Source organism: Thalassophryne amazonica, chromosome 1, assembly GCF_902500255.1.
Source record: "Thalassophryne amazonica chromosome 1, fThaAma1.1, whole genome shotgun sequence".
NCBI lineage: Eukaryota > Metazoa > Chordata > Actinopteri > Batrachoidiformes > Batrachoididae > Thalassophryne > Thalassophryne amazonica.
The window spans coordinates 162,617,992-162,643,403 of NC_047103.1; the positions used below are offsets into that span (position 1 = coordinate 162,617,992).

The following is a 25,412-nucleotide window of genomic DNA, read 5'->3' on the forward strand; positions in this document are numbered from 1 at the left end:
ACACACATGATTTTCCATCCCTCACACAGCACAGCATCAAAAACTGTCATTCATCAATAGCTGATATAACCTATGGGCAAGGGATTACGTAGCGAAACCTTTGTCAAGCACTATAATTTTAACTTACATTTACAAATGCAACTTAAAATCTTACTGTGCAAAAAGAAGCCTTATGCTAACCATGTCCAGAAGTGGCATCGACTTCTCTGGGCTCAGACCTCCAGACAGTGGAAACATGTATTGTGTCAGATGAATACATTGAGATTTTTGAGATGCATACCCTGTCTTAAGGATGACATCTTGTACAGGGACATCGATACATTTTTCAACAAGAGAATGTAAAGCCACATTCTACACACATTGCAAAGCCATGGTTGCAGAGAAAGAGGTTACAGGTATTTGGATTGTGTCCAGAGAAATGCGCCGCTTGCCCAAAATGTTGTAGTTGATGCCCCCTCACAAGACAAGTGAAACTTGTCATCTGAGTCTCCAAAGTAACCTTTCATTTGATGCAAAGTCAGTTCTGCGGTACCCAAGGATCCTCCAAAGAGACCGAACACCAAACACATCCAGTCATGACCTTAGGTTACTGGTTAGTGTCAAAGTCTCACAACCATATGACAACACAGGATGCACCAGGACCCTAAAGACTTGGACCTTCATTCTACGGTGAAAGTATTAGCATTGCCAAACACTTTTGTCCAGTGGCCTCATGACTCCACCAGCTCTTCCCAGGCATCTCTCAGTCTCAAAGGTTGAGGATCCAGAGACATGTACATCACTGATGATATAAATGAATGCCTATACAAGTTCAAATCTTCCACATTCGCATCTGATGGCTGTGTTCAGGAAGTCATTAAAAGCTTGGATCTTAGTCTTGATCCAGGACAAACGTAAACCCAGACACTCACATTCCTCACTCAGCCTCTCAAGCATTGCAATGAGAGTGTCCATTGTTTCCACAGAGATTACAGCATCGTCTGCAAAGTTAAATCTGTAAACCTTTCCTCACGACCAAAGACAAACCGCTGCTTTCCACAGCCCTACCCAACAGTGAGTCCATGTATGCAGTAAACAGATTAGCAGCCAGAACACATCCCTGAGGAATGCCAGTTTCCACTGAAAAAAGTCAGAATTTCTGCTCTCCAAAGAAAAGATCTTTAATGTGACCCATTTAAAACCAGCATCTTAATCAGTCCTCCAGTTAGCTAATTCTTTCAGCTCTAATTGACAGGAATAAGTGATGTACAGAGTGACTCCAAGAAAAGGAACTTTTTGTGACTGAACCAAGTACAATTTCTTAAACTTTTACACATCCCTGTGCATTGTGGCCTCTTTTTTGTAGGTTACAAGGTCTGAGTCACACCAGCATGTCCCAAAAAAGCTGTGAATTGGTTCTAAACAGCTGAGCACAATTTAGTTTTGGTTGACAGAGTGCGGCAGGATTTTGCACAAGTTCTAAATGGAAGACTGGTTTCTCACAAAGACAGAAGCAGACGCCTTCTCAGGGTCAAAAGATAAATGAATGTTAAAAAAAAAAATCTAAAAGATCCAAGGCCAAACAGCCCACAGAACTTTCCTTTCTCCTTCATCTTCTGAGATCCAATTAAACTTGACTCTCTTATTTCGAACAATGACTTTGGTTTGAAGTATTTACCAGCTGCCCACCCACAATGCTGGTAAGCCTGCACTCTAAAAGTGTCGTAATTGATGATAAATTCTTCCCAGATGCACAGCAAAAAAAAAAAAAAAGTAAATCTGACATAAATCGGCTGTCAGTTTAATTAAAGCGGCACATCTTACTTGCAGCTTACATTAATTGAGTTTTCATATGAGACATTTCAGGATTAAATTTATATAATTTTATGTAGTTTCTACATTCAGAGTGGGAGAATTGTGTAACCCTTGAAACCATAATTAACATAAAAAATGTTTAAAAACAAGCTATAGCCCGACCCATGTGGATTTTTTGGGGGGGTGGGTGCTGATACAGATGCAGATATCATGGAGTAAAAAACTTATGATTCCGAGATATCTGCCGATATATAAACAAAAAATGGCAATGATTCCGAACATTTCATTATCAAACCCCTATGGCCAAGAAATATAATTGAGATTTGATGTTTTACATTTTAAACATGAACTTTATTATAAATAACAATGAATATAATATAACCAACAACCAACCAGCCTACCTCATGCTACTCTCATCCACTCTGATTGGCAGTCGCCATGTTGCATTATTCATCATTTACATAAAATAGACTTCAATTTTTCAATTTCAATTTATTTGAAAGGGACCATGTGCAATTAAAACATAAATGTCACCATTTGATGCATTGCACCAGAGTTAGCCTTAGGCTAACACTTCTGCAGTCCCTGACCACAAATTAATATGACACATATAAAATCATCAAATATCACAAATAAATACAACCAAGATGTTAAACATCACTTAACAGATAAAAACATGTGGCCACACTACGTGTTGTAAATAAAATGCCCCTCGTAACACTCAAACATATACATAATCATAGGGTGTAGTAGCATGCACAGCACACAACACTGCCCCCAGTCACACACACACACACACAAAAAAATGGCCCCCGCCAAAAAACTTTGGAGGGGCCAAATACACGATAAGTGTATTTTGGCCCCCCCAAAGTTTTGGCATTGTTTACAATGTTGTCAAGCAACCAGCTAGGCGGGGGGCGTATTTTGTCCCCCCGCCTAGCTGGCGGCACAACAACTGCTTGTCTCTTGTTGCTGTAAAACGTCCACTCTGACAGAAAATGATTGGCAGCTGGTCGCGTTTCCTCTAGCTCTTGTGACTAATGTCACCAAGGGGTGACGGGGGTCCCAGTTTTGCTTGACAACATTGTAAACAATGCCGTCAGACCAACTTCTGCTGGACAAGCTATGTGATGTCAATATTTCCAATAGCAAAAGTGTTATTTTCTGCATTGTTTATTCTGCAAAATAAAAGTTTTCATATAGGCTAAAATATCACAGATATCTACATTTGCGCAGGGTTCATTTTGGCCAATATTATCGGGTAACTGATACAGTGCATCCAGAAAGTATTCACAGCGCTTCACTTTATCCACATTTTATGTTACAGCCTCATTCTCAGGTGGGGCAAATTCATTTTTGTCACCCAAAATTGTACTCACAACACCCCACAATGAAAAAAATGAAAAGTTTTCTTTTAATTTTTATAAATTTATTAAAAATAAAAAACTAAGAAATCACATGTACCTAAGTATTCACACCATTTGCTCAATACTTTGTTGATGCACCTTTGGCAGCAATTACAGCCTCATGTCTTCTTGAATATGATGCCACAAGTTTGGTGCATCTATCTTTGGGCAGTTTTGTCTATTCCTCTTTGCAGCACCTCTCCAGCTCCATCAGGTTGGATGGGGAGCGTCGGTGCACAGCCATTTCCAGATCTCTCCAGAGATGTTCAACCAGATTCAGGTCTGGGCTCTGGCTGGAACACTCGATGACATTCACAGAGTTGTCCTGTAGTCACTCCTTTGATATCTTGACTGTGTGTTTAGGGTCATTGTCCTGCTGAAAGATGAACCGTTGCCCCAGTCTGAGGTCAAGAGCGCTCTTGAGCTGGTTTTCATCCAGGATGTCTCTGTACATTGCTGCATTCATCTTTCCCTCAATCCTGACGAGTCTCCCAGTTCCTGCTGCTGAAAAACATCCCCACAGCATGATGCTGCCACCACCATGCTTCACTGTAGTGATGGTGCCTGGTTTCCTCCAAACATGACACCTGGTATTCACACCAAAGAGTCCAATCTTTGTCTCATCAGACCAGAGAATTTTGTTTCTCATGGTCTGAGAGTCCTTCGGGTGCCTTTTTGGCAAACTCCAGGTGGGCTGCCATGTCACCTCCTGACTAAAGCCCTTCTCCCACGATCCCTCAGTTTAGATGGGCGGCCAGCTCTAGGAAGAGTACTGGTGGATCTGAATGTTTTCCATTTACAGATAATGGAGGCCACTGTGCTCGTTGGGACCTTCAAAGCAGCAGAAATGTTTCTGTTCCCTTCCCCGGATTTGTACCTCGAGACAATCCTGTCTCAGAGGTCTACAGACAATTCCTTTGACTTCATGCTTGGTTTGTGCTCTGACTGTCAGCTGTGGGATCTTATATGTAGACAGGTGTGTGTCTTTCCAAATCATATCCAATCAACAATTTACCCCAGGTGGACTCCAAATAAGCTGTAGAAACATCTCAAGCATAATCAGTGGAAACAGGATGCACCTGAGCTCAATTTTGAGCTTCATGGCAAAGGCTGTGAATACTTATGTACACGTGATTTCTTATTTTTAATACATTTGCAAAAATATGACTCATGCACACTTTTCATGTTTGTAAGTTGTGTGCATGAGTCGTACAAATTACAGCTTTGTGATTCTTTGATACACAGTCTATATTTCAGTTTGGTCTTGACTTTTGATGAAGTCTGTCTCACACAAAATACTCTCACCATGTTTAATCCATATTGCTTCCAAACTGCTTGAGTTAAACAGTTACAATGTTGGGTTTGACCTTTCAGGGTTACCCAAGTTCAACGCTCTTGTGATTGAAAGGTCATATATGACTTCATATTAACATTTACTAGTTATCAAAGGTGTGTTTTTAAGCAGTTCTTCAGAATAGCCATTGTAAATAACCCCTTTGGAACCAGAATTTGACCTTTGCATAGTTACCCTATGTGTTGCTGAAGTGGTGAAAGCAGTGTGTGTGTGTGTGTGTGTGTGTGTGTGTGTGTGTGTGTGTGTGTGTGTGTGTGTGTGTGTGTGTGTGTGTGTGTGTGTGTATGTACAAGATAACAAAGTCTGGATGGATTTCCTTCAAAGTTGGTGGGAATATTACTTGGATAGACATCCAGAGGTGAATGGATTTTGGATTAGTTTGGTTAAAGGTCAGAGAAGGTGTCAAAATGATTCTGAGAGGGTGCAGGTTAACTGGTTAATCACGTTCACCGATTAACATCACTTTGAACAGATTGAATCAGTTAATCAGTGAAATCACCTGGTGGAGTGGGTGGTTCCAAAGAAAACCTGCACACTCGTGGCCCTTTCTGGAATCAGTTTGAGACCTCTGATCTAAAGCATATATTGATCAGCAAAATATACATGATTGATTGGTATGAATGACTTCATAATGAAGTCATACATGATGAAGTCATACATTGTCTAAAACGCCACAGACAGATGTATATTTACTTGTATATTAATATGGTGGCGTGTCGAGCACGCCCAGTTTGCATCAGCCCTCGTCTGTAGTTTTAATTGTGTAAACTTGTTTCTGGAGTGCCCTTGAGCTTCTCCTGCTTAGTGATGTGCTGACAGTCATCGGCACAAGCTTAAAGAAGCCTTGTATCAGTGTTGCTGTAAAAGCCGTCAGGAACATGAGCTGTAAAGGGAAAAGAAAAAGTGCTCCAATGCATCTGCTCGCTGAAATTATATTGTGAGCCAACAAGGGGCATTCCTGTGTACCTGCAGCGGCATCCAGATGAAGCCCACAGGACTGAAATAGCTCAGAGATAATCCCACCTTAGGCTTCTCCAAGAACAGGGGCATTTGTGCCGTCTCCACCCCCTCGCATGAACTTCACTGTGCCAACAATGCCCTCAGAATAACTTCCCATCCTCCCTCAGCTCTGTTACCCCTTCAGTCCCATTGTTTAATTGTTCTTCTTCTTCTTGCGGATGCCTCCTTAGGGGTCGCCACAGCAGATCAATTGTTTCCATCTCACCTTGTCCTCTGTATCTTTTGTCACAGTAACCACCTTCATGTCCTCCCTCAGCACATCCATAAACCTCCTCTTTGGCCTCCCTCTTCTCCTCCTGCCTGGTGGCTCCATCCTCAGCATCCTTCTCCCTATATACCCTGGGTCCCTCCTCTGCACATGTCCAAACCATCTCAATCTCGCCTCTCTGATTTTGTCTCCAAACTGTCCCACCTGAGCTGTCCCTCTGACATGTTCTTTCCTAATCCTGTACATTCTCATCACTCCCAAAGAAAATCACAACATCTTCAGCTCTGCCTCCTGTCTTTGTTCGCACCACCGTCTCTAAGCCATACAACATAGCTGGTCTCACTACTGTCTTTTTGGACTTCCCCCTTCACTCTTGCAGATATTCTTCAGTCACAAATCACTCCTGCTACCTTTCTCCACCCACTTCACCCTGCCTGCACTCTCTTCTTCACCTCTCTAATACACTCTCCATTACTTTGGACAGTTGACCCCAAGTATTTAAACTCATACTTTCACCACTTCTACTCTTTGTAACTGCACTATTCCACTGGGCTCCCTCTCATTCACACACATGGACTCAGTCTTGCTCCTACTGACTTTCATTCCCCTTCTCTCCAGAGCATATCTCCACCTCTCCGGGCTAAACTCAATCTGTTCTCTACTCTCACTACAGACCACGATGTCATCTGCAAACATCATAGTCCATGGACACTCCTGTCTACTAAACGCATTAGTTAAGGCTTAATTGACTGTTAGTTAATGCGTATTACTGCATTAGCTAATGTCCATTAATGTAACCTTATTGTAAAGTGTTAGAGATAATTGGATATTTGTGATGAGTTGAGACATCATTTGATAGGCATTGTAAGTTCAGTTCCTCCAAAAGTGGATTTCAGTAAAACTATACACAGTGGTTGCACACCATGTGAAGATAAGCAAGAAGGAAAATAGTTCTGGTCTGGCATCTTTAAGGGATGTCACTGAGACTTTTTGATGATTGTTTATTTTTTGATACATTTGCAGAGTTTGACCACTTTGTTCATTCAGATATATTATCACAAACGATTTGCTATGATGTGTAATTCATGCAAATAACAATGGGGATAGGATATGAATGGATATGTGTGGATTTTAAGACTGGATTGAGGTTAGTTTCCTCCCAAACGAAGCTGGAGGAGGTTATGTTTCACCCCTGTTTGTTTGTTTGTTTGTTTGTTTGTTTGTTTGTTTGCCTGTTTGTGAACAGCCTGTAACCCACAATTTTTCATATATTGTTATGAGATTTTACAGAGGATTCATATCCTGACAGGAAAGAAGTGATTCAGTTTTTCAAGGTCATAGGTCAAAGGTCAAAGCCAGGAAAAATCTTGGCAAATTGGTAAAATCCCTATCCTTTAACATTGAACAATTTTCCAAAAATTCATAACTCTGTCAAAAAAGATCAAATTTCTGTCATATTTGAAAGCCTTATGTTGGATGCTATACTTTATCGACTGACCAAGTTTGATCTGGATCTGATCCAGATTACAGATTTTGTGGCCATTTAAATTTAACATTGAAAACCCCTTTTAATGTACAACCCCAAATTCCAATGAAGTTGGGACATTGTGTAAAATGTAAATAAAAACAGAATACAATGATTTGCAAATCCTCTTCAACCTTTATTCAATTGAATACACCACAAAGACAAGATATTTAATATTCAAACGGATAAACGTTTTTTGTTTTTGTGCAAATATTTGCTCATTTTGAAATGGATGCCTGCAACACATTTCAAGAAAGTTGGGACTGTGGGAACAAAAGACTGGGAAAGTTGATGAATGCTCAAAGAACATCTGTTTGGAACACTCCACAGGTGAACAGGTTAATTGGAAACAGCTGAGGGTATAAAAGGAGCATCCCCAAAAGGCTCAGCCATTCACAAGCAAAGATGGGGCAAGGATCACCACTTTGTGAACAACTGCATGAAAAAATAGTCCAGCAGTTTAAGAACAATGTTTCTCAATGTTCAATTGCAAGGAATTTAGGGATTCCTTCATCTACAGTCCATAATATAATCAGAAGATTCAGAGAATCTGGAGAACTTTCTACACTTAAGCGGCAAAGCCGAAAACCAACATTGAATGCCTGTGACTTTCGATCCCTCAGGCAGCATTGCATTAAAAACTGACATCATTGTGTAAAGTATCTTACTGCGTGGGCTCAGGAAAACTTCAGAAAACCATTGTCAGTTAACACAGTTCGTCGCTACGTCTACAAGTGCAAGTTAAAACTCTACCATGCAAAGCGAAAGCCATACATCAACAATATCCAGACACGCTGCCGCCTTCTCTGGGCCCGAGCTCATTTGAAATGGACAGACGCAAAGTGGAAAAGTGTGCTGTGGTCTGATGTGTCCACATTTCAAATTGTTTTTGGAAATCATGGACATCATGTCTTCCGGACAAAAGAGGAAAAACAACAGTGTGGCTTCGTAGTAAAAGAGTGTGGGTACTAGACTGACCTGCCTGCAGTCCAGACCTGTCGCCCATTGAAAATGTGCGGCAGATTATGAAGTGCAAAATACGACAACGGAGACCCCGGACTGTTGAACAACTGAAGTCGTACATCAAGCAAGAATGGGAAAGAATTCCACCTACAAAGCTTCAACAATTAGTGTCCTCAGTTCCCAAACACTTATTGAGTGTTGTTAGAAGGAAAGGTGATGTAACACAGCGGTAAACATACCACTGTCCCAGCTTTTTTGAAACGTGTTGCAGGCATCCATTTCAAAATGAGCAAATATTTGCACAAAAACAATAAAGTTTATCAGTTTGAACATTAAATATCTTGTCTTTGTGGTGTATTCAGTTGAATATAGGTTGAAGAGGATTTGCAAATCATTATATTCTGTTTTTATTTATATTTTACACAACGTCCCAACTTCATTATAATTGGGGTTGTATATTTTACATTATATCCTAATCAAACATGCCCCAATCACTCTCATATTTGAAAGTGAGGTGCAGACTGGCACTCACTATCGCCCGACAAAGTTTGATCTGGATTTGATCCGGATTGTGGATTTTGTGGACATTTGAAAAGTCCATTTGGTGTACATTTTGCATTATATCTCAATCAAAAGTGTCTCATTTGTGCCAGTGAGCTTCAAAACGGGCACTGTCAATGAAAAGTCTAAGTTTGAGCCACATCTGATCTGTATTGCAGATTTAGCAAATATTTGATTTTAACATTGAAAAGCCATTTGGATCTATATTTTTTCTTATATTTTAGGTTATAAAAAGCCACTTCTAACAGGATTTTGACCAAGGTAAAAAATTGTGGAATTGGGAACCAGTGTTGGCATAAACCAGTGAGGTTTGTGCTCTACGAGTGCCACGCTCGAGTTTTTAGTGTGTTAAAGTTAAAATTGAAGAACTGTCTGACTGAGTAAAGGTGGCGTTTAGTTTGAGCTGTGGATTAGAGGAAGGATGCAGCCTGACTTTTTCATTCGCTGTTGGTGCCTTGCTGGGATTTCCTTTTCTGCCTTGAGGTATTGTTGGTTGGATATTGTTGGTTACTTTATAAAGCCGTCTTTTCCTTCCGAATCCCATTTTTGGTTTCTGAGAAAACAAAAGGTTTTATCTGAGGTTGATCTAATAATGTTCCCTGAAGCAAAGAGTCTAATATTCTTCAAAAGACGTGTTCGTGAGAGATTAGAAAGCCTTCCTGTGGCCACTTGGAGATTCAGAGTGATTGCCTTCTGTGGTTTGAACACAATGCCTGACGGGTTTGATGTGTTCCAGCTTGCAGGGGGACATGCAGAGCCGGCCCAGAGTTCATCCAGCGGTGGCAGTAGTGAGCGTGATAACAAGGTGAATGTTATGGTGCGTATGTACATGTCAGGGCCTGTCGAAAACTGGCTTTTAGATGACTATTGTGGGCTAGAATCCCTGGAAGGTAAAAATATCTGCACTCTGCTGAGTATGCATTTGGAAGAAAACAGTCCAGCCAGGTCTGCTGAGAGATGATGGACTGTGTCAATTTTATTGCCGCACCTTTCATCAACTTCAGAAGAGGTATGGAGATGTAACGACAGGAGATACAGTGCAAATGGACCAGTTTAGTGTCATCAGAATAGTTAATGAAACAGCGAAATGTTGCCCGTGGTATACTATGAAGGCAGTAAGGGCTACAGGAATCTGACAAATGAATCAAATGACCTTGACCTTCACCCAAATGATTAACCTGTAACTGACCTTGCAGCGCAGTTCTGGAACCCACCTCCGTGTGTGCCACATTGTTACCTTTGCCAAAATGCATTTTTTAAGGGCAGTTTTACGTACAACCTTCAATGACATGCCGAGTTTTGTACAAATCAGCACAAAAACCTGGAAGGAATGAGCCAGCAAACAGGTAGACATGACCTTGGCTCCAGTGATTGACATTTGGCAAAATTGACGTTGCTGTGTAATTCCGGAAGCGACTTCCATATGTGTACCAAATTTGGTGCATTGAGTGGAAACGCTAAAACTTTGAACTATGACCCAGTGACCTTGACCCCATTGAGTGACAGTCATATACATTCCTGGGTGCTGGAGTCTTAAATGGTACAGTCGTGTTCAGAATAATAGTAGTGCTATGTGACTAAAAAGATTAATCCAGGTTTTGAGTATATTTCTTATTGTTACATGGGAAACAAGGTACCAGTAGATTCAGTTGATTCTCACAAATCCAACAAGACCAAGCATTCATGATATGCACACTCTTAAGGCTATGAAATTGGGCTATTAGTAAAAAAAAGTAGAAAAGGGGGTGTTCACTATAATAGTAGCATCTGCTGTTGACGCTACAAACTAAAAACTATTATGTTCAAACTGCTTTTTTAGCAATCCTGTGAATCACTAAACTAGTATTTAGTTGTATAACCACAGTTTTTCATGATTTCTTCACATCTGCGAGGCATTAATTTTGTTGGTTTGGAACCAAGATTTTGCTTGTTTACTAGTGTGCTTGGGGTCATTGTCTTGTTGAAACACCCATTTCAAGGGCATGTCCTCTTCAGCATAAGGCAACATGACCTCTTCAAGTATTTTGACATATCCAAACTGATCCATGATACCTGGTATGCGATATATAGGCCCAACACCATAGTAGGAGAAACATGCCCATATCATGATGCTTGCACCACCATGCTTCACTGTCTTCACTGTGAACTGTGGTTTGAATTCAGAGTTTGGGGGTCGTCTCACAAACTGTCTGCGGCCCTTGGACCCAAAAAGAACAATTTTACTCTCATCAGTCCACAAAATATTCCTCCATTTCTCTTTAGGCCAGTTGATGTGTTCTTTGGCAAATTGTAACCTCTTCTGCACGTCTTTTATTTAACAGAGGGACTTTACGGGGGATTCTTGCAAATAAATTAGCTTCACACAGGCATCTTCTAACTGTCACAGCACTTACAGGTAACTCCACTTACAGGGCCCTTTGTGATTTTCCGGTCAGGCTGGGATATGATCCAAGGATCCTCAGGTCTCAAGCCCAACGCTTTAACTACTAGACAATCGCCTCCTCGTCGTTGCGGTATTGTGCAGGTCTGTCCCGACTGTGTGTCCCTCCTGAGAGCAGGTGGAATATTTCACGGCTCCCCATTTTGTGTTTGGTTTGCGGATTTTCTTCTGGTTTCTGCGTCTTTTGTGTTTCGTGTGAAGGGACCCTAAGGTATGGTCGACGGTTGGAGGGTGTCCATTAATGGTGGTGTCACTATTGCATCTCTGCTTTGCAGACTTGAATATTTCAAATGGCTTCTTCAGAGCAGGTGGCTCTGTGGGATAGGAGTTGGACTACCAATGTAAAGGCCCAAATTAAATTACAGGTGTGTACTTCATTGTAAATGTTATGTAGATCAGGTGCACTTTGGTATCAAGGACCAGCACAAAAAACAGATACAATTCTCCATATGAGAATGTCTGTATTATAATGAAATGTCAAACTCAGAGCAGGTATATCAACTCCATATCAGTGGGATAGGGAGTTGGGCTACTAATATGGGTTTGTACCTGGGTTTGATTCCCAGTCACATTATCTGTCTGTGTCCTTGGACAAGACACTTCACCCTCACTGTCCCAGTTCACCCAGCAGTAAATGGGTACCAGCCTCAGCTGGGGAATTTTCTGCAATAGACTGGCATTCCGTCAGAGAGAAATTGTAGACACTGTCCTAGCATGAGCACCGGCTCGATGGCCCACAGGGCCAACGTAGGCCTGACATCATCTTCTTTTTCTTCTTTATCATCATCATCATCAAATAGAAACCTTCAACAAATGGGAGATAAAGTCTCCAGGAGGGGAATGAGTGAGTGTTGTCTGGTTAATGAGTGAAGGCAAAATGTTAGATTGACTAGCAGGTTGGAATGGTATCAGGTGTGACTTCAGACTGTTGACAAAGAGGAAGGCAATTCAGAAAACAAAGGTCTGAGTTTACCCTCACCTTACTTCACCTTCACCTAACCTCAGTAGCACCTCTTCTTTCCAAACTGAGAAAAGGTGGTACTATTTCACACTGAAAAGGCCATTTGATTGGTTTGGGTATTTCCTCACAATGTCCATTAATCTGTCCTTTGATATTTTGGGGGGCGGAGGGGAGCACCAAGATAGACCTGGAACAATACGGAGTTCCGCATATGCCCAATCTGGCATGGGTATATGCGACATTGATATTTCATTTCAAAACAAAAACAGCATTATGGCGCTGAAAATAGAAGTTCGGGTTCACTTTTGCAGTTAAACCATTATGGAGAACGGTTTCTTTTAAAATAAAGATGCAGTTTTTATCAATGCAGCTAACAGACTGCACTGTTGAATTGCAGCCAGCCGACTGGGCTGTTGCAAGAAGGCTAGCTGACTGCACGGTTACAGTGCACCTACAGCCGATTGCTGCCTGACCTGAACCAAAATGAGGTTTATTCAAAATTTGAATGGCAGTAACACAGTTCTGCACATAATTAAACTCTGGAGTGTTTGACGTAGCACATGTCTCAGGCTACATCCCGATCCTGCAGACATCCAGCACCTGAGCTAAGCAGAAATAATCAGCATGCTGCCAAACTGCACACAGAGGGCAAGAAAGACATAACAACCTTGATTTTGTCTGACTGTGGGCAACAGTAGAATCAACCCTCATAATGTGCGTGCTTGGATACTTTTTCGACCTTTAAATTCTTTGCTTCCCAGCCAAGTCTGCCATTTGCTCAGTTGACAACAATCTGGACAATCAGACATGACACTTCTTGCCTATGTGCCATCTGGGAATTCCGCATGGATCAGATGCAGAAAGGAAGGTTCTGGCACTGTTGTCTGAGGATTAATTCAAGCAGTAGACTGGACAGTAGGCTCGCTGCTGCTCTGTTGATGTTGCTGATCCCTAGCCCACCACTGTGGAACAGCTTGTATTGCAGAGGCTTAGTGCCCCCTAAAACGGCAGTCCTGACCCTCTGGAGTTTGTGCATATATGCACACGTATGCACACTTATGCACAAGACAGCGATCACTGATTTTGTTACTTAGAAATTCTGTCTGTTTGCGTGTTTGTGCAAATGTCTCAGGTTTCCTCACGGAATGATGGTGTTGCACTTGGATAGTGCGGAGATTATGTAAGACGGCAAAACAAAAGGCACCCCAGCCGTCAATATTCCAGAGTGTTGGTGCATAAGTGTGCACACACATGATTTCAGTTGACCTTTTCTTTCATTGCGAAGAACGTGTCTTCAAAGGAAAGTCGATTAGATCACAGTGCAGCATCAAAAAGAGAACTGAGGTCCAACAACAACACCACTTCTATCTGATGGCAGAAGGCGCCAGCACCTTTGTTTTTGCTTCGTTTGGAATTTCCTTTCTCCCGTTTTCTAGTTGGCCTTTTGTAATCACCGGATGTCAAATTTACCTCTTGCAGAGTGCAGAAAAGACATGTCTGGTGCACTTCCACCAACAGTAACACAGACCCGTGCTTTATTTTACAAACATCATTCCACAAATCTGTGGGTTGAAGCTTTAGGACATATAGACAGATCAATTCCAGCAGCACTCGTTAGGTTGTATACCTTTATCAAGAATCAAAAGTTCTACAAATCTTCATCTCTGTCACCATTTTTTTTAATGTAAGCTGCTTTCCCATTTCAGATTTTGGTCCCCAATATGCTCCCTCATTCCAAAAATGGCGAAATCAGGCCAGACTTATTAAAACAGTAGGGAATTTCCTAGTAGGGTGGGTTTCTCTCAATGTATGTTGTACCCTTATGTCCACATCACCTGCTCATGGAGATGTATGCTTTCACCTGGTCTGCTGTGCACAGCCACTACAGACTGCTGTGTTCATTTATCGCTCCTTGCTCCGGTCAATTTTCACCCATCTCCAATTAAATCACTCACTACTTACTCCAAAACAGAAAACAATCTGTACAGTATTTTAATTTTAGCTTAAACTGTAGCCTGCCATCAAAATAACCAAGCAGCTAAATCCACACTGAAACAAAAATTATTTATTTGAAGATGCATGAACAAAATAATAATAATAAAAAAACAAAAGCTATGGCTAAATCACTGAAGTAACTGTGGCTCATCCTGAAGAAACTTTTTGCAAACATTTCTTTGATTCCCAAAATCTATTTACATATGCTGTGCCAGTCTGAGGGGGAAAACTGCTGTTTTACATTCAGTCAGCATTGTTTCAATGCAAGCGTCACTAAGATTAAGCAAACAGACAAAAAAAAAAGAAAAAAGAAAAAGCACAACATCTTATCCGCTGTGCTTGCTGACTGTTTGACCGTCTCTGCAGTCTGCTTATTTGCATTCTTTCCTTCAACTTTCAGAAAAACACAGCGATTAACTACAACTGTTATTTTTAATCACTGTGGCAAGTACTGCATTCTTACTAACAGTGTTCTAATATGCAGACGATATGATAGTTTTACTTTAAGAAGAGTTACCATCATGCTGTGTGTGTGTTTTTTTTTTTATTCTGAATCATTGAGCATTTTTGGTGTGATTTGTAATCCACGCCCTCCCCGTCACATTTTGCTCTGTTGTCAGAAACAACATGTTGAACCTGTTGGCCTCTCACATTGTTTGCTTCATCTGTTTGAGGAGAATTCTGTTAGGTTGATGTTTAACTCAGCTTCAAGGAGAAAGGAGAGGCGAGTCAACGAAGGCTCATGTGCAGGAATTAGTTGATGAGTGCAGAGAGTCGGTTTTTCAGTGCAGTTTGAATCACGTGCACAGACGAAGCTGAGTTTGTTTGAGGCTGCAGCTTTTCACTCAAAATTGACATATTCTGCATGTATTCAGGTTTGTGTTTCTTTACCTTTTGTTACTTCCTTTCTAAATTTCTAATTATAAGGCTGCGGTTATAAACAAAGCAAAAAAGAAAAGAAAAAAGGCCCTCTTAGGCTCACTGTCCCTTGTCTGATTAAACAGTTTAATAGTGATTATAACACTAATTGGAACTCAAGCTAAAATTTATTGAAATAACTTTAACAAGGAAGTCGTGATGTTAAAGTTAATATTTTGTTTTAGCAGACAACCTTTGCCTATTTTCCATTAATCCACAGCAAAACTTTTCATTGTCTACTTAATGTATGTTATGTTATTTTTCTAACTGAAACCATTTTAATTAATATTTTTGGACAGTTCGGTTGAGCATAGTGTGGTGGATGTGGTATGTGCTCACAGTCCTGATCTGTTACAATTCACACTTTAACATAAGTAGTTCACGTCCTCTCGTAATGTTTCCCTAACCCCTCACCCCGGAATAGGGACCTGCCTTCAGTTTGTGAATGGCTGCATTGAAGGAACTTCTGTACATGTCCATGGGCACTGAGAAAAAAAAACAAAAAAAAACCAGACAAATTTTGTTTATCCTGATCACTCAGGTTCAGTTCTTATCTTTGATTCTGACCACCCTTGATCCTGACTGATAAATTTAGATCCTAATATCTTTATTCCAGCCCTTACTCCTGATCACTGATCTTTGACCATATTCTTGACTTTTGCTCATCTGAGATTGTGATTTCTGGACTTTGTTCCTGATCTTTGATCTGATCACTCATCTTTGATCCTTTGAACCTGATTATCTTAGATCCTGATCGATGAACTTTGATCATTATCACTTATTTTGATTTGGATCTTTGTTTCTGATTGCTCATCTTGAACCATGCTCTTGACCCTTAATCCTGATTGTTGAATTGATACTGTGATTTCTGGACCTACATCATAATATTTGATTTGATCCTTATCCTTGAACATGATCGCTTTTGTTCTTGAACATTGAACTTAGACCCTGATCACTCATCTTGATCCTGATCTTTGGTCCTAGTCGCTCATCATTGATTTCTGAGCTTTGATCCCGGTGACCCATTTTTGAGCCTTATCATTTATCTGCATCACCTTTGATCCTGACCAATGAACTTATATCCTGATTACCTATCTTGAACCTGGTCTTTGCTCTTAATTGCTTATCTTTGATCATGTTTTTGACTTTTAATCTTGGTTGTTGATCTGAGATCCTGATTTCTAGACTTTGATGCAAGGTTGCTGCCCTTAATCCTGATTAGTGGATCAACGCTGTCACAATCTAATATCAACAATCAGGATTAAAGGGCAAAGACCAAAGGCAGGATCAAGATCAAAGGCAATGTCTCACCTTGATCTGGATCTGTGCCAAACTTTAATGGGTTCATCCTTAACATCAGGCTAACATCTGCACCAAATATTATCAGAAATTTCCATTTCCTTTTACGACATCCTGCAGAACTTTAAGAAGGACTTGTCTTTAAATAATGGTTAATCGTCTGTAAACTCTAAATTCACTGGGTTTGGTCGTAACTTCTGAACCCCAGGTGAAGTTGTGGAGCCACTGCCAGAGCAAGATGTGAGTGACATCCTGGCCGTCCGAAAGCCTACCAAAGAGAGCCCCTGGCTGGGACCCAAAGAGAGCGCCGTACGGCAGCACCGGCACGAGCTGAAGGCCAAAATGAAAACAAACAAAGTGGAAGAGGTGAAACCTGCCCGACCCAAACAGGTGAGTGTCAGCTCATGAAACAAAATTAACATCAGTGATTGATTGATTGATCCACCTTACAATTACAGTAGTAGCACACTTAGTTAATATTTTTGTACTGTTTTCAATGGTCACTTATTTCCAACTGTGGAAGAAATACACTGATCAGTAAAGTCAAAGTTGCAACACACCAAAATGTCCTAAACCACAGACTTAAGATTGCATCCAGACACACATGACACCGCTGTGCTCCCATAATGCACGCATTATGGGAGCACAGCGGTAAAGCAGCAGGAAGCAGGAAAAGCATTTGTCAGCTGACACAAATCACATGACAAGGGTGCATTTGGTCACCACATATAAAAAGTAATACCCCCGTCACACATAGCTAAAATCACGCAGAATGGTGTCAGAATTACGAATCAGTGCACATCCGAAAAGTGTCGGATTTCAGATCCAAAACGTTCTGACAGCCATCTGCAAGAGTCCACACAGTTGGTCAAAACTGACCGGAGCCCCGACTGTGATATACATGTTCAAAAGCCTCCGGGCGCCGTCGAGATGGGACACCTATCTGACGGCGGTCCATGTGCAGTCTGAGGAGCATCTGACCGCAATTTACATATTCTGATGGGGGCAAAATGGGATCCAAAATGATTTGAGCACATACGAGGGAACCTTGAGATGGATCTGACATGGTAAAGCCTGCCGATATGACCTGCACGTGCCACATATAATAATGTGCACATGTGTGCCACGCAGGCATGTGCGCTGTGCACTTGCGGCTCACGTTTTCCTCCTGGACCAGCAAATGTTTGGGAGAGTATATTTATTGGTAACTTGTCATTAAAAGCAAAATGTTTTCAAATGTTTCTAACTTCTTTTGTGGATTTATTCTGCAGTTTTCTGTTCCACGCCAGAGCTAACAGTTTTCATGAAAACCTCTGAAGTTGCCTTTTAGTAAACAAACAGGAGTGTCAGGGTTTGAGTTTGTCTGGTTATCTGTTTTTTATTTCTTTTCTCTGGTCTGTTTGTTATTTTTCTTATTTCATTGATTTTGCATGTTAATTCTCTTGCTGGGTTTTTCTGCTTGGGTCTGTCTCTGTCTCTCTTGTCTGTCTCTTGGTTCTTGGTTGTGGGTGTTTCCCTCGCTCTCTGGCCATGCCCTTATTCTGGTGCTTTCCATGCACACCTGTTTCTGATTTGCTGATTATCACCTGAGGTTATATAAGCTCAATGGCTGTGTTTACACCTCGCCAGTTTGCTGTACCTTGTGCCTTCATTCTAGCTCTGTTCCTGCGTTCTTTGTCCAGCCTGTTGCCTCGACCACTCCTTTTTGCCTGATGTTTTTTGCACTGCTGCTTTTTCTGGACTGCCTACTCGTGTACTGGCCTCTGTTATCCGCAACAGTAAAGCCTTCTATAAACCAGAGCCGTTTTTTTTGAGCCGTGCATTTGTGTCCAGCAATTCCTGACCATCCAGCCTGTGCAGGAGGTAAAATTAAGAAAACTGGGCAGTTGCTGCAGATAAAAATTTAATTTTTGGTGGTTAAACTGGAAATCTGTAAATAAGGCAAATCTTTCATACGGTGTACGACCCAGTATGTTACGAGTTTCCCGAATAAAAGTTTATGGCTGCTTTTGTTGTTATTTTGAGTTCGGTGCCAAATTATTAAAAAATAAAAAAGACATTCATTTGTGGTTCTTTGCGATTTTGCCAAAATCCAGCTAGTGGTGATTTCTTCTTCTTCTCCTTTTTTTTTATCAGGATAAATTTCAAACAAATAATCTGCGATCATTTTCAGAACTAATGTTTAATTGGAGAAAATACAAACATCACTGAGTCACTTAGGTCTAAAATCTGAACTAAGCGAAGGCTGATCTCATCGTGATCAAAGGGTAAAGCAGGTGCTTGTGGTTATTTAGGAAATGTGGTCCAGTGGTGTTAAATTTGTTCTTTTTGTCCATTACCATGGCAACACTGCAGTCTGACAGTCTTCCATTCAAGAATGTAGAAACCTGTGTCTTGCAGACAGTTTGACACTAAAATTGAATGGTTTAGTGGCTGAAAGCTTTCCACAAAATTAACAATTATTTTGTGTTGAAATCTAGTTGTTAGAAAGTCATTTTATTAAATTAAAGTTAATTTTTTTGCCTGATGACATTTATTTTTGGGAGATTCTGTGAAAAAGCTTTGCAGACAATGTGAAGTGGAAGCACGTGCACAATAAGGTACACAAATCGGGATAAACTCAGCTCTGTTTGCATTACCTAAACTGGAAGGAGCTGTTTATTTCCCGTGTTTTAATGAGGCAGTAAATCTGACATATCGGCTGACCAGCAACCTTGCAAATGACTTTATCTTAAATGTTTTATTTTATAGTTAGGAGCTTTGATCACTTCCAGAAGCCTTGTGCTGTAAGCAGCATTCCGATATATTCCGGTGAAATTCCAGAATATTTCTGACTCGCATACTTTATGGAACAAGAGTATTGTCTTATTTGTCCAGCACATATCCAGCAAAACTTTCATGCTAAATATATACAGGTTTTTATGTGTAGTTCTTTCAACGAGGATTTCTGGTGGCCTACGTTTATTAGTTAGATTTGTCCGTCTCTGTCTTTCTGCTGCCAAGTTGTTTTTGTGTTTGGCACTTTGAATCACAATTAAACTTGTACCACATTACTTCAGCTCATTGAAGCCAACACTTGCACTGGGATTCGGGACTTAAAGTACAGCACATTTTCTACTGGTCTTTGAACTGATCACAGTGTGTAGTTCAGGGACCAGTGGAAAATATGTACTCTGAGCCCTGAGGACCAGGATTAGTCACCGTTTTCCATCCATCACATGCAAAGGTGCTCATACCTGGTGTTGTCCGCAAACCTTTCAACTTGACAGTTTCACATAATTATGAATGACAGAAAAATGCAATTTAGTTTGAAGAGAACTTTGTGGCCTCCATGAGGTCTCCTACAGTTTGTTCTCTTTAAATCGACTGCTGCAGTCAATTTAAATTCACGGTAAACCTTTTATGGCACGCTACGTGGTAGCCATGATGAGATTCCAACCTCTCTGGCATCCGGTTACTTGTGTCTTCCATGCAATGTGCAGATCCACTCGGTTCAGATGGTCTTGTTGGTGGGGTATCATGCAGTTTAATGTCAAGTCTAACAGCAGAATCAGACAGAAAATTGATGGGTCCATATTTCAGTACTTGTACAGATTTTGTCCTTTTTGGTGGAGGCTCCTTACTAGGTGACTCTGCCATGGTTGGTCTACAGCAGCAATTGGTATTCAGCAGAGGTGGGGGTAAGTCACTGTCAAGTCATTCTCAAGTCATCAATCTACAAGTCCAAAGTCAAGTTTCAAGTCAGCTTGCAAACAATTGGTCATTATGACTTGAGACTTGACTTGGGACTTGCTGATTCATGACTTAATGGTGACTTACTCCCACCTCTGGTATTGAGTAAACATATCAGGAAAGATAAAATGATTATTTTTAGTTATTGAACAAAACATTGACAATTCCCTTAAATAAATTGAAGAGATGTCTTAATTACCATATTTGTCATGGTATAAGTTGCATCATATAACTTGGACCTTTTTTTCTGTATTATCAGTGGTTTAATTTTGGGTTTTTTGTGCATTGTTGAAGTGGATTTTTTGTGTTTGGCAAGGGCATAATTTAGAACTAGAAATTGGGGTGGGACAAACTGCGAGGCCCGCAGGGCCGAAGCCCATAGGCCGGGAGTCTGGGGGCTGCTTTGGCCCCCCAGAAGCCAACAGTTTCTAGATAAGCTCAGATGCATTCTGAGCATCCAGAACAGTAATTTTAATGTTTTGAGAAGACCATAAAGTGGACACCATTTGACTTATGCAAGTTGAAACTGTGGATATAAGTACTTTATTCTGAGAATAGCCAGCAGTGATTTTATTAACATCCTGGTGTAAATAAGGTATCACCAAATGTGTAGAACTCAAAAAGAATGATAGGTTGAGTTTTCATTAAAAAACAACTACAACGTGGTAAAATGTATTCATAAATATGAAAGAACAGGCTCTTAATAATCATTAACTATCGCATAATGTATTTTTTTCTCAAGATTTGTTTTTGCATAAGTTTGAAAAAACAACAGATCATAAGTTTAGGATAAATTACGTATCATGAATTTAATTTTCAAAGTGGCACTAATGACAACACTCATACTGAACATAATTTCGCTTGCATAGACTGATTTTGGAGATCAAGCAATAATTGCAGATGGGCTTTCTGAGGTCCCAGATAGCTTTTCTGATTTCCTTTTCTAACTTTCAGAATTTAGTAAAATAGCATATGGTCCATAGATACTTATGTGTAGGCACTAGTCCCTAGAGGCAACTATTTTTGGTTTCAAATCTGGGCAAATGCAGTCCCAGAAAATTCTGAATGTGACAAACAAGAAACAGGTATTGTAAACAAGTCAATGCTGCTAAAAATACAAACTTGCAGAAGCAAAGATACTATTCTGACATGGTTTTGCACATAAGACTGACATGGCATGTTTCAAGTACACACATATATGTCAGAAGGTGGGGGGGGGGACATACCATATTCTGCTCCCCCCTGGTTGAAAAGGTGGGGGGGACATGTCCCCCCTATCCCCCACCAAATTGCGCCCATGGTTTTTGGCATTCTTTTATTATTATTATTAGAGTTTATTTTCATTAGTGCTTTGATTTCTGGGAAAGTCCTGTATAAATAGTCATTATAGTCAGGCATTCACATAACTGGTACTCAGTGTGCTTGTGCGTGCTAAAAATAAATGATGCCCAGCAGAAAACACAAGGGAAGACTTCATAGGAGGAAAGCAATGACAGATTGTAGGAAAAGTGTTTCCTGTCTTCTGTGCATCAATGATTTTTAGCAAACATGAGCACGATGAGCCCAGTTATGTGCAAATAGGAAATGGACTGCATTCATATAGCGCTTTTCCATCTGCATCAGACGCTCAAAGCGCTTTACAATAATGCCTCACATTCACCCCAATGTCAGGCTGCTGCCATGCAGGACGCCCACTACACACCGGGAGCAACTTGGGGATTAAGGACCTTGCCCAAAAGCCCTTAGTGATTTTCCGGTCAGACTGGGGTTTGAACAGATGGGATGTGCACCCAATGAATATGTGATATTTAGCATATAAGGAGTATGGCACAGGACCTCCCAAAGCAGTAAAAAAGCTGACTTATACTCAGGAAAATACGGTGTAGTTAGTCTCATCAAGTTAATTACACGTACCCAAATACAGGTTAATATTTTATCATACTTGGTCGACTCGGCGTCGCCTCCTATTGATGAAAACAGTAGATCTTTGTCATTCTGCTGCTGAAACAGCGGCACATATTCATGATGGAAAGATGATATGTTATTTCTGGCAATATATTTATTTGGAGGCATTATTAGTCATTTCTGGAGACACACGAGTGACTTCGGTCTTATATTTAGTTACAAAGACGAACTGATCCAAAATGAGACAAGTTTTTCCGTATTTCAGTTTCACAATGATGCTCAATTCAAAGCATCAAATCACTTATTTAGGTTGATTTAGTGCAGTAATTTCAGTACAGGTTTGTGTTCTGTGGAGGGTTGTCTTTAAGTTGGTGTATAATGTGTTTAGTTTAAAATAGAAGCAACAAAGGCTTGAAATAGAGGTGGGCGGCTCGATCCTAATATCGATAATATCGATACCTACGCTGGTATTGATATTGAACGATCCTCGTGTAAAAGATCGATACTCAAGCTTTTTTTTCCCCTTTCCTGCACGCACTGACTGCTGCACACACAGATTCATTAAAGTCTGCTCTCTGTCTGTAAGAGCAGCGCTGCGCTGTGTCACACAACATGGAGCAGCGCACCCTCCCCCCTCTGGTCTTTTGTTGTTGCGCCATCACGTGGCTCAGCGGTGCCAGCCAATTTCGTTGTGGTGTGTTAATTTTGTTGTATTGTGGTTTGTCAGCCCTCTACCTCAGGAGATTTTGTTTTAAGTTGTGTTGAGTGATATTTTTTAAACAAAAATGTTGATTGTGATAATGAAGTATTTTGTTGTCACGTAAATGTTTGGCGAAATTCTATCCTAGGTCTTTTGGATCCTTTGGATCTATAAAGCTTAAATATGAAAAAGTATTGGTATCGATATCGGCGATACTGGGCCTGTATTTACTTGGTATCGGATCAGTACCAAAATTCCTGGTATCACCCACCTCTAGCTTGAAGAATTTTGAAAAAAAAAAAAAAAAATTCTGGCCCCTGTTGTGATACTTGTTCCACGTAACAACTCATTGAACTGACCTGCACGGAATGTGCAACACATGAAGTCATCTGGAGGGATTTTAATCTGCTAACATCAGTGAATCAGTGAACAAAAATGTGGGAACACACACACACTCACACTCATTCATCTGTGCTCATGGTGTGGTAGAAGAATACTTTTCCTTTCAGACTGCTGTGTAGATCACTCGGGTCTGTGATTGTGACTGATGATGTTCTTCACCCTGTCAAAGACTCAGTGTCAGCAGGAACTGGACCAGGTCCTGGAGCGGATATCCAAGATGCCCTTCAGGGATAACCGAGGTCCTCTGGAAGACCTGTATGCCCTGCACATCCCCAACTGTGACAAGAGGGGGCAGTATAACCTCAAACAGGTGACTGCAGTGAAGTTCTAACCAGCTGAGGATCTTTTTAAAGACAGCAGAAAGTCACACATCTACTCATTTTATTGTTGCACGTATATGTTGATTTATGCAAACATACGTATCTCAATACCTGAACGCCCACTGGATGCCAATGAAGGCATAAAACATTGCTGATTTAATTTTGTGAAGAAAGACACTGTTATTGACACAAACACACTTTTGCAGGATTTGTGTACCTGTGCTGTAGCGCAGAGGTGGGAAACTGGTGGCTTGGGGGCGAGATATGGCCTGGAGTTTAATCAATATGGCACCATACAAAATTTACATTTAATAAAAAATTGTTGAGAAAGTGTTTGCTTTGTTATCACCAGCAACATCCTGCAGAGGGGACTTATTTGTTACTAAAACTTTATTTTGATGCATATGATGTTGAGTGTTGGTGTGTGATCAGCTAAAACTTGTCAGCTCCATTAATTAAAAAAAAAGAAAAAAAAAAGACACTGAACCTTTAACATTACATGTATCTTTTAATTATTAAACTAATTATTGAGTTCACAGTGAACCTTATTAGGTTTGATACATAGATTGGCTCTTTAAATGTGAAAATAAAATTGTTTGGTTTTAGGCGGACGATTTACTGTATGTTTCAAATTGCATTTTAAAATTTCATGTTTCAGTGCAAGATGTCCATTCACGGTCAGAGGGGCGAATGCTGGTGTGTGAACCCTCAAACTGGCCGACCTATCCCATCAGCCCCCACTGTGAGAGGGGACCCCAACTGCAGCCAGTACCTCACAGAGCTGGAGCTGGAGCTCTCCATTATGGACCAGATATAGTGCAGCACCATAAAAAAAGAAGCAAAAAACTGTAAAGTATTTGGGAGCAAAGAAAGTATTTGAAACATCTGAGTAAGCTATATATTATCTTTGTGTGTATGTGACAGTGACATTTGTCTTTTTAACCACCATGAATCTTGCTACATCATAGAATGTAACTATAACTGGCTGGTTATTTTTTTTTACAGGGAAACTTTTATTTTTTATTTTAAAAACTTAAACATTAAGTAGACATCAGCTGGTGTTTAAGTGACTTTGCTTTAGTAACAGTAACTTTGCTTTGTTGTACTTTGTGTCAAAGATAAAAAAGTCCTCAAAATATTTGTTTTTTTTTTATGTGTTTTTGCATCCCAGCTTGCAGACTACTATTGCACCTCATGCTACACTGTACCACTTGAATACACCTTTAAATGCTTTGATGTAGCATGCAAAAAAAAAAAAAGTTCAGTTGCAGGGACAAGTGATTGACGCATAATTCAATTAAAGTGCTAATTCAATTTGCCTTCGCATTTCAGTGTTGTTTGTACTTTGTAGCAAAATATATGCATCAAATTTCAAGTGCTACAAAGTAGTGCACTGTGAAGAAAAGCTTTTTTTTCTAAATTAATGTTTAAATTTAAAATAACCAAGTCTAGGCTTTGAACATGCAAAAATCTCACGAACAAGCTGATTTTGCTTCTAACTTCAACTATACCTGCTGTTGTTTGGATCAGCAATTTCAGTTAAATATAATATATAGCAGACAAACACAGTGATATTTGAGAAGTGAAATGAAGTTTCTAGGATTTACAGAAAGTGCAATAATTATTTAAACAAAATTGGGCAGGTGCATAAATTTGGGCACCCTTGTCATTTTATTGAATTTAATGCATTTAGCACTAATTATTAGAACACAAAATTGGTTTGTTAAGCTCATAGACCCTTGACCTCCTTACACAGGTGAATCCAATCATGAGAAAGGGTATTTAAGGTGGCCATTTGGAAATGTTCCCCCTCTTTGCATCTCTTCTAATGAGTGTCAACATGGGAGCCTCTAAACCACTCGCAAATGACCTGAAAACAGATTGCTCAACATCATGGTTTAGGGGAAGG

The 25,412-nt window shown here is 40.4% G+C and overlaps 1 protein-coding gene across 1 annotated transcript in view; it reads left to right on the forward strand.

Moving 5' to 3' along the window:
• Positions 1 to 24,629, forward strand: part of igfbp2a (insulin-like growth factor binding protein 2a) — a 29,280-nt gene extending 4,651 nt beyond the window's left edge. The window contains exons 2-4 of the mRNA XM_034178265.1: positions 16,653 to 16,834; positions 23,353 to 23,493; positions 24,162 to 24,629. Coding sequence (XP_034034156.1) covers positions 16,653 to 16,834; positions 23,353 to 23,493; positions 24,162 to 24,320 — 482 coding nt within the window. The 3' untranslated portion in view covers positions 24,321 to 24,629. The remainder of the gene's footprint in view (positions 1 to 16,652; positions 16,835 to 23,352; positions 23,494 to 24,161) is intronic.
• Positions 24,630 to 25,412: the final 783 nt, after the last annotated feature.